This window comes from Centropristis striata, chromosome 7 (assembly GCF_030273125.1).
Source record: "Centropristis striata isolate RG_2023a ecotype Rhode Island chromosome 7, C.striata_1.0, whole genome shotgun sequence".
NCBI classification, from domain to species: domain Eukaryota; kingdom Metazoa; phylum Chordata; class Actinopteri; order Perciformes; family Serranidae; genus Centropristis; species Centropristis striata.
Window position 1 is genome coordinate 31,861,852 of NC_081523.1, and position 17,753 is coordinate 31,879,604.

The window sequence follows — 17,753 nt, forward strand, 5'->3', positions numbered from 1 at the left end:
TTAATGTGTTCATCACTTTAATATTAAAGATGATAAAGGCTAAGCTTATTTAGAAAAACACACCAAGCAGCAAGTGTGGCTGGCTGCAATATTTAGAATATTCTGCAGCTGGGTGGTGTGTTCATGTGCTTCATTTTTCAGACAGTTTTGCATTGACTCATCATCAATATTTGTACCCAAAATGTAGTGGAGTACAAGTATACAGTAGCATGTAATTCAAATGTGTAAGTTAAGTACAAGTAGGCCAAAATAGTCCAAAACAATTACAGAACTACAGGTTCTGTTCTGCCAAAAACAAGGCTGAGAGGAAGAGTGAAGAGTGAACCAAACAGCAAGTGTGTACTGTATATTAACCCTCCAGTTATATCTTGTATTGTGTTCTGTACTGTGGCTGAAAAATGTGATTGTCTAGAGAATATATTTATTTAGTGAAGAATGTAGAAATGTTTTTTTAATTAATATGATTAGTTTTTATTACATCTACTGTAATAAACTATATACATGTCATAAGTGCAGTCTCACCTCATTGGCTGACACCAAGTCACTGCACATCAACAACAGCTCAGCGATGCCCAGAGCAACAATCAGGTTCTTATGGACGGTCGTACGGTCTGATTTGGGGACACTGCACACACACGCACACACACACACACACACACACACAGAATACAATATTTGAGTGAAGATATCACAGTAGGTCTCAGGATTTTTCAAAAATGTTTCACTGTGGTGGTGCTGTTTTTTTTCTTCCATTTATTGAGGTGAATCTGGGAGGGTTTTATGAAATGCTTTTCACCCTCTGCGCTTCACAGAGTGCACTCTGTGGTGTTTGTGACTCACCCCACAGCGATGAAGAGGATGAAGGTGAAGAGGAGGCCACACAGAGACACTCCACAGCCGATGAACGTCAGCACCTGCAGAGCTTTTTCGTTCTCTGGGCTCCTCTGACACAGACACACATACACAGACACACATATGGTGCATGAGCTGTAAATAGCAGCAGATACTGTCAATGAAAGCATACAATACACAGTGATAATTGGAGACAGCAGTGTTACCTGGGCTTCATAAACCTGCAGCAGCAGTGCAAAATTTGTGGTGTGGTTGCAGTAGCACACAGTGTAACCATATTGTTTGGACACTACATCACAGCCTTTGGTATTCCACCACCCACCAGACTCCGGACTAGTTAGACACAAACAACACATACTTACATATCTGCATAAACAGAGGAATGACAAGAATGAAAATATTCTTCTATCCTAAGATGTTGCAGCAATGTATCACATTCTTTTGATGAAAGTAAGATATCTGTGGTATTATTGAGAAACACAAGACCTCCAAATTGCCCACGCTTTTTGAAAGCGTTCATCTGTACTCACGTAAGATCAAAATCCCAGAAGGCGCACACTGGATCATACACAGTACCAGTGGGATTCTGTAATGAATATAGAATATATCATGAATATGATATTATTAAATTAAGATAAAAGGGCGGAGATTTGAGAGATTTGCTAACCTGTACTCTGTGCCGGAGCTGGAAGCGAACTGCTGTGCTGACTGGCTGGTTGTCACCCAGCACTGTGGTGGATATGACAGAAGAGCCCAGGACGGTGCCCAGATACCTTGTTTTGTACACAAATTCATACATTATCACAAAGACACAAAGAGAAATGAAAAAAGTGAGCAAGTACTTCTTTAAAAACACATTTCTTAACACACTGACTCTGGGTTTAGTGTTGCATTAGCAGAAGGTTCCCTAATATCCTCATGAAAACAGTCTTTGAGGTTGTTTGAGTTTCATGTATGTTATATGTTATTTTCCTACTGTCTTGCTAACATTCGAGCAAATATGCAGTTTCAAATGTAAATTACTAGCTTTTTTCCGGTAGCCGAAGAAAAGGTAAAGGGAACCAAAATAAACTATCCACTACTTTTCAGATGCATATAATGAGACAAAATGTAATTCATATAAAAAATATATCATATTTTAAGTAGTTAACAATTAGAAAATCATCTCTACTTTAGCTCTGTCCAGACGCTGTACCAAAGAGTCACTTAGTGTTAAGTCTGTTATGTAGGTCGATACCTTTATCCTACAAGATAAAACGTAGTTCTTTAGGTAGAACTAATATAATTATTTATACCTGCATCATATTTATTTGCATGACTTACTGGCACAGCGAAATGGAATGGAGCTATAAAGCATCTGGTGTCTTTTACTGTGATTAAAATATGTAAGGAGATGAATTTAACCTTAAGAAAGTCCGTGTAGTCCCGTTACATTTAGGCTAGTGTCTGATTCTTGACAACATCAAAAATGTGTCGTGATTATTATTGTGGTGGACAAAAACACTTTTCAGCATTAAAATATTATTTATTCAGTATCCCACAATTCATTTGCAGGCTGTACTGCAATAGCTGGCTTGGAAAACATGCTATATTTATGCTAAATATGACACAAGTGGTGATGGTACAGAAGAAAAAGAAAAAGTGTTCATTTCTAGCTCCACTTGTGCTTGTATGTTACCTCTGGCTGCCATCAGTGACGGTAGGAACCATGGTGATGTTGTCCTCAGGATTGAAAAGAGGCCGCAGAGATCCGTACCACGTGTTGACCAACGTGAGTTTATGGAAGCCTGCACATTCAACACAACAGCAAGATGAGTCTTTCTTTAGCCTGCAACAGGCAGCCAAATAAATCAGTACTAAGGGAAAAGTAGTTCATTTAAGATCAGTTATTGTTTAAGATGAATGGTTGTTTCAAAACCCAACAATGTGCCTCCATCTGCACTTCACTGCAAGACCTTGGGAGTGTAAGAAGGTGAATGCATGCAACACATTCACAAGTTTGTCGTTCACTTGCAAGACTTAGGTTAATAAAATGCGTCTTCTCTCTTTGCAAACACTCATCATTGTGATAGATAAGTCAGAATAAGTGACTGCTTTAAGTGGAAGTGGAGGAAGCTGATTGGTTCTTGTGGCATTTTCCTACCGTTGTTATGGAGATCCTGTATCATCTGATGTGGAACTGATATACAGTCTCGGTTGATGTGTTTCTCTGTCTCAGGCCCACAGAAGCTCGATCCTCTGGGTCCTTCCTGCAGCCTCTGCTGCTGCACTTCCACTTCTGAAAAAGACGAGGGGAAAAAGTTGCTACTGTCCAATTTTTTTTTCTCGATGTTTTATCAGTCCAGTCATGAATCCATTTTTATTCTGAATGTTTTTTTTTACTGTGAATCTTTGTAAATAAAAATGTGTAAAAACAAACAAAAAAGCAAAGAAATATTTTTATATCTGCAATATATCAAAATAAGACCAAAAGTTTCAGACATTTATAATTTATAACCAAACTATCAAAATAATAACTAATGGCTTTATTTTCAATCAAGATTGATTAATCTGAGCTGGAACAGTGTTACCATGGCAACTTTAGGATATTACAGCTCGGTTTTAAGAAGTCAGTACTTTATTTTATCTCAGGAATGTACTTGAGATTTTTCTTTTTACGTCCTTATGAACAATGCCAAGGCACGATAAACTGGACATCTTTAAAGAAAATTTTGAGAAGTTTAGAAGGGATATATTGGATTAAAATATTCATACTTTCCCCCCTCAAATTCTGCTTCATTAGATGTAAATGGCAGTTTTCATAAACTAAAATCTGGAATCTTCAGTGCTGCCAGATTTTCAAAGGACCTTCATGATGGACCCAGACCTGGTTTCAATGTTACATCACTTTGTATCAAAATACCTTTGCTACTTTTGTTTTGTGTTTATATATCTCAGTGTATGTTTATGTGTGTGTGTGTGTGTGTGTGTGTGTGAGTGTGTGTGACTAACTGATATTGGGTCTGTGAATGGTCAGGTGATCAGTCTCTGCCATCAAGCGGGGGCTCAGGCTGGTCACCATCCGGTCAATACTTTTGACAACATCCATCGGGCCGTTTACCACCTAAAACACACAGAACACCGGCTGATCAGCAGCAGCAACACTCACTCATAATCCGCTACATTTCAAAATGACCATTCAAATGCCGCACAATGAGAAATTACTTTCAGCACTGTTAACTGTTTGCCAGCGTCTATACACAGTTTGGCTGAAGAGGGCACATACAGTTCAATGGATTGGCCTATAATGATGGGTACAATTGTGAATTTTTCATTGTCTGTTTTCAAACCCCTCCTTCTGAATTCATTATGCCCATCTAAGAGCTGAGCCTTGGAGACAGAGCTGAGAGCAGAGCGAGGGAGGTTTGTGGATGAGTACAGTTTTTCAGAGTGCTGCTTATCCATTGAGTCTGGGCTGAGGTGGCCTTGGAGCACTGAGAGGCCTGGGGGGAAGGGAGCCAAGCGCTAAGAGAAACACAACACTTGTCATAAGGTAACCTCATCAAGTTGCACACATCAGTAGTACAGATGCAGAAGTGACAAAAAAGACTTTGTAGTCGAATTTGGAGAGAACACAATGGACTAAGTGTGAATTGGGTTAGAGTTTGGGTTCCTTCCTGAATTCTCTTTTTGAACAGATATTCAGAATGTAAAAATTGTATGATTTAGCTATGTATTCATTAAGACATATGGAGGCTGCTATAGCATTTGTCAGCTCTGTTTTACTATTCCTGTGGTAACTTCATCATTCCGGTGCGCTGATGATAAGCTGTTATACTAGTGTATGTACAGAAGCACACTGCCCTCTAGTGCCTTGGTGCAGAAATAGCATCTATCTATCTATCTATCTATCTATCTATCTATCTATCTATCTATCTATCTATCTATCTATCTATCTATCTATTTATCTATCTATCTATCTATCTATCTATCTATCTATCATAGATCATATAATTTTCATTTGACAGCTGCAATGATAATTTGCAGCACTTCAATAGTTTCTAAATCTATTCCTTTACAGATTCTTAAATTGGGATTAATGACCCTTTAAAGTAGAGTATTGTCTCCTAAATGTACTGATATTCCCTTATTCTTCTGGAAGAATTATAAGAATTGATTCCTTCCTGAATGTGTTTAAAGCCTACTGTAAATTTAATATACATACTGCACAGATTTGAAAATCTACAGCTGTAGATACAGTTATAGTGAGGAGCCACTCATGCATAGGGCCAGAGAACAAATAAGACGATGCATTGATGCAATATATGTGCTACCTCTTTGATAGATTGCCACTTGAGGGCGTTGTCTTCACTGATGATGCTGTCAGCCACACTGATGAAGTGCTGGCTAATCTCCTGGATGGTGTCCTGGCTGTGGTTGGTGGCATCAGGAAGTGGCTGTGTGGGGACGTCAGCAGTTAGAGACAGCAGCTGGATAAGGGACACCATGTCTGTTGGCTGCAGTCCCTCCTGCTGTGTGTCCTCCAGCGCCTGGACAGAAATGTCGAGCAGGGCAGATGCCTGCGCCAGGCTGCTCAGCTCTGATGGCTGCTGCCCCAACACTTCCTGGGGGTTGGAGATACAGACACTAGGTTGAACAGACATCTTTTATTTTACAACATCATATATAAATTCCAAAAACCTCTGCTTTTTAGTCATTTTTATTACAAACTATGTTACCTTGAATTGACTGCAATGATTATTTTTAAAAAGGTTGGGAGATAAGAAATTTGACATGAAAATTAGCTATTTATATCAGCACAGAACATTAAGCTGTTAAGCAAACTAATGGTACTGGCTTCAGCGTATAGAAACCTATTGCACACTCATGAAAATACATGTTGTCTCACAAATTAATTTTTTGACAATGCAGAATGGTGTAGGCCTAAACTAAAATGTCATTTTCCACACTCTCTCTGACTTGATTCAAGTGTTAACTTTATATTAGGTGCGGATAACAGACTAAGTATTTTTATAGCAAAAAGCTTTAGAAGATGTCTTGTTAAAAATGACATTTTTAAAGAATTGGGAGAAGGGAAGTTGTGTTAAAAGAAGACGTATGGGGTACCTGAGTTTTGTTAGAGTACTTCATCAGGTGGTTCATAAAAGCAGTGGGCTGGGAGTTCTGGGAATCAGTCATCTGCTTCATCTTCAGGTAACGCTCTGTGCCAAAGAAATGTGACATAAGTGTTAGATGATGTAATGGCAGGATGCTCTGCTGCTCAAAAAACTCATCCTTCAGCTGAAACAGTGAACACTGAACTCCCATCAGAGCGTGGCCTCTGGCCTCCCTGTTAACATGGGGAAATACCTCACCTAAGGCTCTAAGGCTATAATTTAGTAATGGCAGACAAATATTGTATATAATATATATTAATACATTCGCACTCTTAATGTAATCAGTCAGTAGCACTTTTCAACAGTAAAAACATAGTTTGGACTACCCTTTTTTATATTTGGATATTGTTTAGTGTGCGGCTAGTAGGATTGTTGTATGTAGCCTGAGAGGCAAAATCCAGGGAGAACAGGGACAACATGCACAAACACTGCTGACTAAGCTCATTGCTGTGAGTGGACAGCGATGACTGTAGGTGACCTGGTAAGAGGATAACTTTTAAATTGATAAGTGAACCTGAAACAAACTTGTGGGACAAAAACAGGATTTTGAAAAGGAAGGGAGAAACAAGCATTATGTTTCAGAGATCAAAGAAAAGTAATCAGCAACTACAACTGATTACAAGTGAAAGTTAATGCTGTTGCTTAACTATATATTCAGATTGCATATATTTAACTTTGAATACCTATACGCAAACAACAAAAGGAAGACAGAAAGAATGCATCAGATAAACAGATCATTGAAAAAAAATACAATAAACTTATTAAATTCAATAAAAAATATTTAGAAGACTTAAAAAAAGAATCCAGTCAACAATTTATGTGGGGGCTAGGTTTGCATTTAGGGTATTTGGAATCAGAATGTCTAAAGTACTGGCTAGGGGCTTGGGTAGTAATTCATGAAATGAAGTGAATGCTTGAGATCTTATGCAGTTTTTGTCTTATCAACCCATCACTTTAAGCAGGCTGCACCATAATGTGCAGAAGCTACCTTAGAGTCAATACATCCAGTCACCATAACCACTTGTATACAATTGTTCATATTCATTATAAAAGAAACCCTGATCTGTTTGGACAATGGCTCACCTCTGCTGCTCCTGCAGATGAAGGGCAGTGCATCAGAGCAGTCTGTCAAGCCGAACAGTGGGAGCTGATCTGACCAGCTCTGCAGCATCCTGCAGCCTTGCAGCTCCATCTGCTGGTGCACTGCTGCTCACACATCCATACAAACAGTGACAAACAATAAGACTGACTCAGCTGGAATATGTCTAAAAAGTATTTATGTACGTAAAAGTAAGTAAAATATGTCTAAAAATACATTACTGTGCAAAAGTCTTAGGCAGGTGTGAAAAAATGCCTAGAAGAATTGATGCTGGTTTGAAGGCAAAGGATGGTCACACCAAATATTGATTTGATTTCGATTTTTCTTCTGTTCACTCACATTGCATTTTGTTAATTGATAAAAAATAAACTATTAACATTTATATTTTTTGAAAGCATTCTTATTTTACTGTATTTTTTCACACCTGCCTACGGCTTTTGCATAGTACTGTAAAACAATGGAAGATGTAAATATGAGATTTGATTTAAAGGTACAACGTCATTTTGGCAATTGTTGTTTAAAAAAACTTGACTGCATGAATCTTATTAGATGCAAGGAAACTCAGACATTGGGGGAGTTATTATTCACCACTGCATGAAGCTCTTCCCCAAGCTTCCCCCGCACTGTTGGAGCTGTGGGAATCCCCTCCATCCATCCTTCTCTCCCTGTGTCTGACTCACTTTCACAGCCCAATAAGTTAGCAGTCATCTTACAGGGTTTTTCCCCATAAGGGTTCCCGGCCAGTGCCCAAATTTTGAACGGTCCGCTGCCAAGGAGCCGGCTCCCGGCCGGGAAAACGGGTTCCACAGCAACACCAACTCTCTGCTGGTCTTGAACCGTGAACCACTACATCAGGGGCTGGGGATGGGGCTATCTGACCAACAAGACTAACTTGTTGCCATTGAAAGAGACCAACTAAAACGTGTATCATTCATTTATTTGAATTGTTTAACTGCAATGTGACTGATACGGGCTGGCGCCAGCGTGCCAAGGTTGGCAGTGGATCATAGCATGCTAACATTAGCCAGCGATCAATATCGTTTTAGTGTTAGCATGCTAGCAAGACCAAGACCAAGACCAACTCGGTGCCGTTGAAAGAGACCAACTAGAATGTGTATCATTCATTTATTTGATTTATTTAACTGTATTGTGATTGAAACGGGATAGCAGGCTAGCGTTAGCTTACAACAAAGTCCAACATTAACATCTTACGCTCAGTGTTAATAAGAACGTATTCGGCATCCATAGTGATGAAGATGAGCAGCACATATGGGTTGTAGAGGCACGTAGTCTGCCATTGTTATTATACTTGCTGAGAGGGCAGAGACATATACAGACATGAGCAGTGACACAATGATGTGGCTCTAGAGCCTGTGGAAAGGCAAACAGGTTCAGAGCTGGTTCGCAGGTTGAACTAACTGCGAACCACATGAGCACTGGCCAGGCTCTGGCTCCCAGTCGAAAAACCCTACTAATGTGCTTATAGAGATGTCTCTTTTTTCTGACTGTTCAGTTTCACACTGTCTTGGTTACAGGCCTCTTTGCAGAGGAATTCACCCCCGAATGACTCACTTTAGAGCACTCTCTGGATAAGAGATGTCACCTTTACCAATCTGGCATCAGACACAAGATTCCAAGTTGGAATAGTTAAACATGAAATTAGCTGTCCCATAGAGAATACTATAAATGAAAATCAATGCTCAAAATATGGACATTTACTGTTAATAGAATGATAAAATATGAAGAAAGCAGGTAAGAACACACATATTGCAATATTAACATGTTCATTAAATGGTAAGGTCAGAGGTCAGAAAGGAACTCCAAGAGCACATAATATGATGCACAAAACAGTACTAATTTTTTTGATGATGATGCTCTGTGAAAGATAAATAGGGTTGGTGAGCACAGTAATATTTTGTTTTCTTTAGTCCTAAAGATTGAGAAAACATCTGCCAGCATTTTGTAATTATTTACTTCAGTGACTATCAAGGAATGGATAAAAGCTTGTACAATCTCAGAGACAGCTTGTTGAATGGACAGCTTGGTAATTTTTTTCAAAATATATTTTTCAATGGTGACCTGGCTAACAAGGCAGCAAGGTTATATGGTGTGCACATTGATGTCATTCATACAATGAAATACTATACAATACCTTACGACCAGGCAAACATTGGTCATGTTGTCCCTGTGTGAAGCCAAAAACTGCACCGTAGTGAGGTGGGCAACCAGTTGGTGATATTTCCACTTCCAATAATGGTCCAGTCAGACCCTCTATGGATACCCTCAAGTCTCTCCTTTACATATATGCCCACTTTATGCTGCTAACATACACTTGAAGGAAAAAATATTGTATTTAAATATTTCTACATACTGTCCCCAAACAGTCTAGGAAATGCCAAAATTCAAATCATTCAAAAGCTGAGAGTGTTAGGGATTTGGTGAGCCCAATAAAAGAAGTAAAGAAAAGGGAAAATGCATGTGTCTTGTCTTTTTAAAAAACACACAACAACAATATTTGGTTGTGAAATGGTTGTAATCAGACGGCCACATAGTGACTTCCATAGACTAGTATCACTCAACGGCCTTTTTAAACAAAATAAACGTTTTGTGGTTGAGGCATTTATGCATACCTACATGTGAAATGCCTTATCGTCTTATCATTTTAACCCTGCAGTGTTTGAAAGAGCCAAAAGTCATCCAAGCCGTGTTTCACCATATCTGGGATAAACTACTTTCAGGGCAGAATGACTTACAACATCAAAAAGGCTTTTCCCCATAGACTTACATTGGGAAAGAGACGTCTGCAAATCCAAGTAAAAAATCAGAGAGTCACAACATCTACAAAATGGCTCGTTTCACTATCACTAATTTGATCTATTCTGTCCAATTACATTTGGAAAGTCTACAACAGCAACACAATAAAAACAATTTACTCACATTCAGGTTAGCAGAGAACTAAACCGGAATTTAGCTGCCGAAAGAATCCCATGCACTTGGCCTACAGAAGAAAATGTGGATGCTGTATATCCAGTTCTCTTTATACATCCATGAATGAAATGAGAACAGTTTGCGGGGGGAAAAAGTTAGATTTTTTCAATCTTAAAATTTCATTCTCAGGAAAACTGTAGGTTCAGCTATGGCAGATACATTAGTTTAAAGTTCAACTTGGTAGTAAACTGGATAATACGAAACATTGTCATTCCAACTCTGTCAAGTCTTTTTACTGACTCGGATCACTGATTCTCGGATGGTTAACTGAACTAATCTTTTAAAAGTAATTTGGTTCAAGGCACCGTAGCCCTGTTGAGGGCAATGTAAAAAAAGAACAGGCTCTAAAACACTGCACCATGTGCACCAAACCAAGGAGGTGCAAGGAGGCACCACAGTACTGGGACCACTGAGATGCTGATCGTTGCAGCATTGTTATGCATCATGAACAAATCTTTAAGCTCCTCCCCAGTGACTAGGTAGCTGTGACGTGACAAAAGAATAAAAGGCCGATCAGTATGAATCATTGGTCATGAACGAAACACTGTGCGTACTGCTGGGTCCACAGCCCTGAGCTGCCTCTCATGTGTCAAATGAATGGGACACTCAAACTTGAGGACACATAGTTGAGTCATGAACTAACCATTTCTGTTTCCTGTCCTCACTGAGGTTGTGCAATTGCCATGTGACGAGGGAACATACTGCGTAAAAATGAACAAATCACTGACTGAGACTACTCATTATTCCCCATATAAAAGATTAGCTCAAAGTGAATGAAACGTTCACAATTGACCCACCACTACTTTGCTTTGGTTCCAGTTCATGTTGGGTATCTACATGTATGGGGACCTCAGGAAGCAGTTAACTTTGCATTATGAAATCACTTGACTAGGTTGGGGTGAAAGAACAGGCTCTAAAAAAACCTACTTTGGCACAAGCAGTTACAGGGGTTGAGAATAACAGCATTGACCGTTGGTTTTACACTGGAAATTGCAGTGCCAGTGCCAAAACAGTTGAACCTCATTCAACTTTCTCCACACAGCATGAATCCTGAAACACACCCTTTAACTAAGCCTATTGCATTATTTAAAAAAAGGGTTGTATTAGGTCTGAACAGTCACTTACAGGACGTCCTGACCCTCACCTACAGAGATATTAGTTATTATCAGTCCTGGTTACCCATGATGAAATGCTTACTTGAAGAAAATGCCCCAAAAAAGCACTCAACGTATACAGAAGGTGATCTTACCTGGGCAAAACAGAAGGACCTCCACCTCTTTGACGACTGGATGGCTGGTAAGGTGGTCAAGATTCCAACTGAAAAGCACATCCTTGTTCACTGGTGAACATGCATTGAGGGCACGGATATGCCTTGTTTCCAGAGACATATTCCAAACATTCAAGTCAGTGATATTTCCAATAAAGGGTTCTGTGAAATTCCCTCCAAATGAATCTTGGTCTTGACCCAGAATCAGTATCCCATCACCATAGATATTCCTGGAAGTGTCTGTGCCTGAGCCTGAGTCCTTCCTGTCCCCATCCACATAGATAGCCCAGTGGGTGCTGCTCTGGTGCCACATGACACAGATGTGATGCCAAAGTCCATCATTGGGAAAGGATGCCTTATAGGGCAGATGTTTTCCATGGATGATAAGCGCCAGGAGGATGCGTCCCTGCTTGTCCATTTGGCCTCTCAGCTGGAACTCATTGGTAAAGACAGGTGCAGCATAGGAGAAGATGGTGGACACCTCATTCCACTCTGGGTTCCACTGAACTCGAACACACACACTGACAGATGACAGGGGGGGAAAGGACATGCTGACACGTGCAAATCCCTCACGTGATTCCTTCGGAAAGTTCAGAGCTGAGAACTGTAAATCTAAACAAGAAGAAGAGGTCATTGATTGTACTTAATAACTTTACTAATTTGTAGATCCACTGATTGACACTAAAAAGAAGATGACACTCACACTGTTTGGAGAGGGCCAAAGGCTTGGAGGTTGGTTTGCTGGGATCCCTGACCCAGATAGGTGAGTGATGTCCAGTCTGCTGAAGCAGCTCCAAGGCTCCCTCCTCATTCTCTAACTGTTCCACAGTCGCAAGATAGCTAAACTGGCCTCTGCAGAATCTGTCAGCCCTGGAGAAGGCCATGGAGTCATTAACCAGCTGGAATGCCCAGTGAGAGGTTAGATGCACCAGTCTGGATTGTTCTTGAGAGTCATACAAAGGAGACAGTTACAACAGGAATGAATGAAAAATAGTGAAGAATCAATCAAATACATATTTAATTACTTGTTTAATGTATGGAGTGGATCGACAAGACAAGCCAGTACTATGAATTGAAACTGCTGGAAACTAAATGGCCACTAAAAGTGATTAATAGTCTCACCATGTGAATCCCCCACTCTGTCTGGCCCACTATGTGTTGGCTCACTCTCACACACCACCTACAGGAGAAAAAGTCAAGTTTACTTTTTTAACAGTTGCTATGCAGATTTACTTGTAAGCAGCAACATTTGGAATAGATGGTTAATGTATGTTTTTCAGTTACCATTGTTGTATTAAAATATTCCAAAGTAAGAATACCATCTTAAAATAAAACAACTCATTCTTAATACAAGTAGGAACGTAACTATTTGCATGGCTCTTGTTAATTTACATAGTATAGAATGGTTATTACCACAAATAAGAAGAGTATGAGTCCAGTATGCAGGGCTCCAGTCATCTCTAATCCAGTGTAGTCTTCAACTGAAGTAAACTGTTGACTTAACCTAGAAAATAATATTTCCGCTGGATCAGGATGTATTTCAATTAAAAAAATGTCATAAAGTAAATACAAGACCTTATTAGTGTACCTCTTTTCAAAAGGTAGTTTTCAAAAATTCTGTAGTGAATGTCCAGATTCATTGTTGTACTCTCCCCATATTCCTCTAGAGCAGCAGAAAGTCTCTTTTAGTAATCTGGGAACAAGCTCCATGTGTGGTATGATCCAACCTCAGCTTCAATATTCAGCATACCCGGCAGAGTTTCTGGTCTTCTGACTAGACTGGGAAACAGCCAGCGATCCCAGTGTGTCTGTCCAAGAGTCCCAGTCTGTCTCCTGCCTCCCTTCAGAGACCCCAACCCCTCCCTCCCTCCTTAGTACCCTGAAGCCATCTGCCTTTGTCATGCAAATGCCACAATTTTTTAAAAGAACCCTACTTACGCAAGCAGTGTCAAGCATTTGGCACAGAGAGTTCATCAAGAGCAGCAGGCATTTTTACTACATAGCCCCTCTTTATGCGTTCTATAGGACTCTACTCAAGCTAATTAGAACATGTTTTTTTTGCTGTACTTCATAGTCAAAAAAAGATTAGTTCTACTCATGTAGTGAGTGTACTGTAAACCATAAAATTTGTCTGGATGGAATTAATTTGTTGGTTTTGTCCAACGTACTTTAAAGGTTTTGTATGCCTTTTGACATAAAATATATCCGCACTCACAATACACCTGCCATGTGCTCTTCATGGACAATTGCTGACAAACAGATTATTGACTTAGTAGTTGTGCAGGCCACAGATTTAACATGGAATCCCAGGTCGAGATTTGAGCAAAAGACAAAGAAGCTAAGGTGAGACAAGCACTATATCCTACTGATATGATGACACCTTTTTAGTCAAATCACTTACTTTCTATCACTAATGTTTACATGAACATAACATTATTATGATGAGATTTTTTTGATTTAAGAAGGTATAACTCTAGTCCAGTTCACTGTGAATCACAAGGTGAGGGTCACATAGCAAGCAAGGGCTGTAATAAGGCGGTAATAATGATTGAATGTAACATTCCAATTTACATTTCTTACCAAAAAATTAACTATCAAATTCCATCATCAAATCTTCAGGCATTGCTACAGTACACATTTGCTAGCTAGCAAGTCTATCGTCAGTTTTAGTATTTTTTAATATTAATTTTACTGTTCACCTTCATTTACCCATACATTTTGCTGAGCTTGTGTACAACTTGTCACATCTTCTTTCTGACATCTTTTTAACCCTCTGAACCCCCATCATTAGGTTATAAGATACGTTTTCTGACAACAACAAAAAAGCCAGAAATACACCATTTATCATAGAAAGCAACTTGCAATATTGTCAGGGTTTGAACTTTCCCAACCGTGATCGGTAACAAATGTTTCCGTTAGAAAAAGTCACCAAAATGAAGCTTAAAATTGTGAAATTTTCTTGAAAATCACTTTTTTTCTATGTCTCATTTAAAATGTCACCAAAAATAAATAAATCAAATTCTGCGCTCCTCGGCACAACTGGGAAGCCATGATTTTGCTGAGACAAATGGTACATTTAATATTAATTAAAAATCAGACAGAACTGCAGGCTGTTTACAAAGAGCAGAGAGGAGAGGACAGAAGGTTGAAAGTTAAAGTTGATGGTTTTCTTGATAATAACCAAAATCATTATCAAGAAAAATGGAAAATGGCTAGACATCAGCTCTTAAATTAAACTCTTATCAGCTATTTTTGTTGTTATCATTATATTTGTCCAAACAAATGAACCTTTAGTTGTACCAGGCATTGAACTGAATAAGAAAGCAGGGGAAGACAAGGGCGGTCTAGTATTTTTTTTCCATGACTGTATATAGATTTTTTTTTCAAATTTAAAACAAAATAAAACATCAGAGAAATTCAACTTGCAATTTTTCTTTTTGTATGGCATTATAACAGTTATACTGCACAAAATACCCTTTTGAGTTGTTCCCACTTGCCATGAATAGTGATTCCATAGAGCTGCAAGACTTATATATTTTATATGTTGCAGGGAAATACAAGGTCGCAGTGAGTAAAATGTACAAAGAGCAAAAATCGCCCTAACGATATCCCTGTGTAGAATTCAGTACTAACTTGAGTTATCACACTTTGTATAATCCTTACACATAGCCATCTTGCCTATAGTGGCTTTACAAACGACTGTATGGACAGACTCACGCAGACAGACTGATGTACTTGAGAGTAAGACTACCGGAGTAAAGCCTTTACATCTCTAATGCACACATTACAGTGATCCAGAGAAAGGCAGACTGAGACAATGCCAGCCATTGGTATTCCACCCAGGTATCCACTCTCAGTGTGAAAAACTGGACAAGAGCCCATACAAACAAAGGCTCCTCCAGACTGAGACTCCTGGATATCACTCTCCCACATGCCCTCTTCTTCTGTCGTCCGTTCATCTAACTGAACAACAACTTTCTCTTTCTTTCTCCTTCCGTGCTTAAAGTTTCTGCAGTGAAGAGAAATGGGTAAGAAACAAGAGATCCAGGAAGGTTTCTGCAAGTGCAACCAGGGATTTATGTTCTTAAAAAGTTTATTAAAAATGTTTAAGGTTAAGGTTTCATAGCTCATAGCTGTTCAAGGTTTTGAGATATTCATCTGAGATTTCTTGCCTTTGCTCCAATACAATAGAGATTGATTAAATTTTGTTTTTTCGTGCTTGTTGCATGTGAAAGTTGCAACAAAGAAATTAAGCAGCAACATCTGTCCTTGTGACTTTGGAAAATCCGCAGAACACACTGAATCTCTTTAGAATGACTTCCAACTGAACAAAAACTTTGCTGTTCTGTGGATTGTTTGGAAACCTAAAGACATGTTGAACATTATCACCAATAGTGATGAGATTTGTTATATTTGGAGTCACAATTCTCAGTTTGAATTGAATAGATTAATTATATTGGCATTTGAGCATTTTAGCATTTTCTGTGTTGTCACATCTGTGGCGAAGGATAAAACTACTTTCTTTAGGTTTGAGAAAAATTGTGGTCATGATTTAAAGCAACCAACAGTTGGTAGAAGACTGGGATGTGAAAAGGTTGCTTAAACAGAAAACAAGATTATTGTTGTTTTAAGCATTTGAAAAGATCAAAAAACAATCAATCAAAATCAAAATTACTTATTCATCCCTGAGGGGAAATTCAGTTAGTCTGTTAGCTCTTGAAGAATGAGACAGCCTGATGGCTGTAGGAGAGAAGGATCTTTTGTATCTCTCCGTCCTCCAACAGAGAGAGAGGGGCCGTCCACTGCTGTTTTTTTGGTCCATAGAGGTTTTGTGTAGCACATGATCTGGGTATTTCAAGATGGCCTCGAACATGTTGACAGGTCATCTCTCCACCACCTCCTCCAGTGTGTCCAACCTGGCTCCAACCACAGAACCAGCTCTTTAGACCAGTCTGTCTAACCGCCTTGCATCTCTGTGTCTGATGCTGCCTCCCCAGCAGACTGCAGCATAAAACAACACACTACCACCACAGACTGATAAAACATCTGCAGCATCTTACTATAGATGTCAAGAGATCTGAGCTTCCTTAAGGAAATTCTAAATTAAAAAGACAGTTTGCAAAATCAAACCATTAAATTATAGCCATTTGGATTAAATGTTTAGGAATAATTGGTCAGCAGTTTTTGCTGCCCCTTTTGTAGAGAGCGTCTGTGTTTAGGGACCAGTCCAACTTATTATCCAGGTATACACCTAGATACTTATAACTTGGCACCACCTCCATGTCCACCCCTCAGGTATTCACTGGCTGAAGAGGGGGCTTGAACCTGTGGAAATCTCTGCTCATTTCCTTAGTCTTTGAGGTGTTCAGTAGGAGATAGTTCTTGTGACTCCAGTCACTGAAGACTTTTATCAGATCCCTATATTCAGATTCCTGTCCATTCCTGATACATGCCACAATAGCAGTGTTGTCTGAGTACTTCTGGATGTGGCAGGACTCAGAGTTGCATTTGAAGTCCGCTGTGTACAGTGTGAACAGGAATGGAGCCAGAACAGTCCCTTGTGGAGCCCCTGTGCTGCTCATTAATGTCCCAGAAACACAGTTCCCCAACCTGACATACTGTGGTCTTCCTGTCAGGTAATCTGTGATCCAGGAGATGAAGGAAAGATCCACTCCCATCTCTGTGAGCTTGTTTTTAAGTATGTTGGGTTGGATGGTGTTGAATGCGCTTGAAAAATCAAAGAACATGATTCTCACATAAGCGCCAGTTTCCTCCAGATGAGCAAGGGCACGGTGAAGCATGTAGAGGACAGCATCGTTCACTCCAGTGTGTTGTTTGTATGTAAACTGCAGGGGGTCGAGTTTGTCTTTGACCTCAACTCTCAGTAGGCGTAGAATCAGTCGCTCCAAGGTCTTCATGATGTGAGAAGTGAGGGCTACTGGTCTGTAGTCATTAAGTTCAGCTGGACAGTGTAATAAGGTTTTTTATACAAAATACTAACAGCACATTGTGTTACAATGGTAAATGTGATCAACATTTCTTACTGGAATTTAGATTTTGAACCATTAAATTAAGAACTTCCTGCTAAAAGCAGCATAAAAATAACAAGATTGATATAGATAAATAGTGATAGATACCAAATTCTCCATGTAGAGTTTTTTGATAGTTATAATGAGTTCCTTGTCAGCGAACAGATACATCAGTCTGACATTTTTTCATCTCAGTTATTTCTCTGCACAGAATAATCGTCTAACTCAGCTTGAGTGCACACAATAGAGCATGACTCCAGATGCCTCCCTGCTGTGTCGGTCGAGTAAAACCCGTTAAAGGTTAATATATAAAACTTAACCACCACATTTAAAGCTGCCACATGATCTTTACACACTGACAA

At 39.3% G+C, this 17,753-nt stretch overlaps 1 protein-coding gene across 1 annotated transcript in view; it reads right to left on the reverse strand.

Annotated features, from left to right (window-relative positions):
• The window catches only part of adgrd2 (adhesion G protein-coupled receptor D2), a 37,817-nt gene extending 24,679 nt beyond the window's left edge, over positions 1-13,138 (reverse strand). The window contains exons 1-16 of the mRNA XM_059336528.1: positions 12,951-13,138; positions 12,776-12,866; positions 12,485-12,542; positions 12,066-12,305; positions 11,345-11,974; positions 7,092-7,214; positions 5,959-6,053; positions 5,166-5,456; positions 3,844-3,955; positions 2,996-3,130; positions 2,531-2,639; positions 1,520-1,625; positions 1,383-1,438; positions 1,059-1,185; positions 841-944; positions 523-625 (exon numbers count right to left, since the gene is read on the reverse strand). Coding sequence (XP_059192511.1) covers positions 523-625; positions 841-944; positions 1,059-1,185; positions 1,383-1,438; positions 1,520-1,625; positions 2,531-2,639; positions 2,996-3,130; positions 3,844-3,955; positions 5,166-5,456; positions 5,959-6,053; positions 7,092-7,214; positions 11,345-11,974; positions 12,066-12,305; positions 12,485-12,542; positions 12,776-12,820 — 2,334 coding nt within the window. The 5' untranslated portion in view covers positions 12,821-12,866; positions 12,951-13,138. The remainder of the gene's footprint in view (positions 1-522; positions 626-840; positions 945-1,058; positions 1,186-1,382; positions 1,439-1,519; positions 1,626-2,530; positions 2,640-2,995; positions 3,131-3,843; positions 3,956-5,165; positions 5,457-5,958; positions 6,054-7,091; positions 7,215-11,344; positions 11,975-12,065; positions 12,306-12,484; positions 12,543-12,775; positions 12,867-12,950) is intronic.
• Between the last annotated feature and the right edge of the window lie 4,615 nt (positions 13,139-17,753).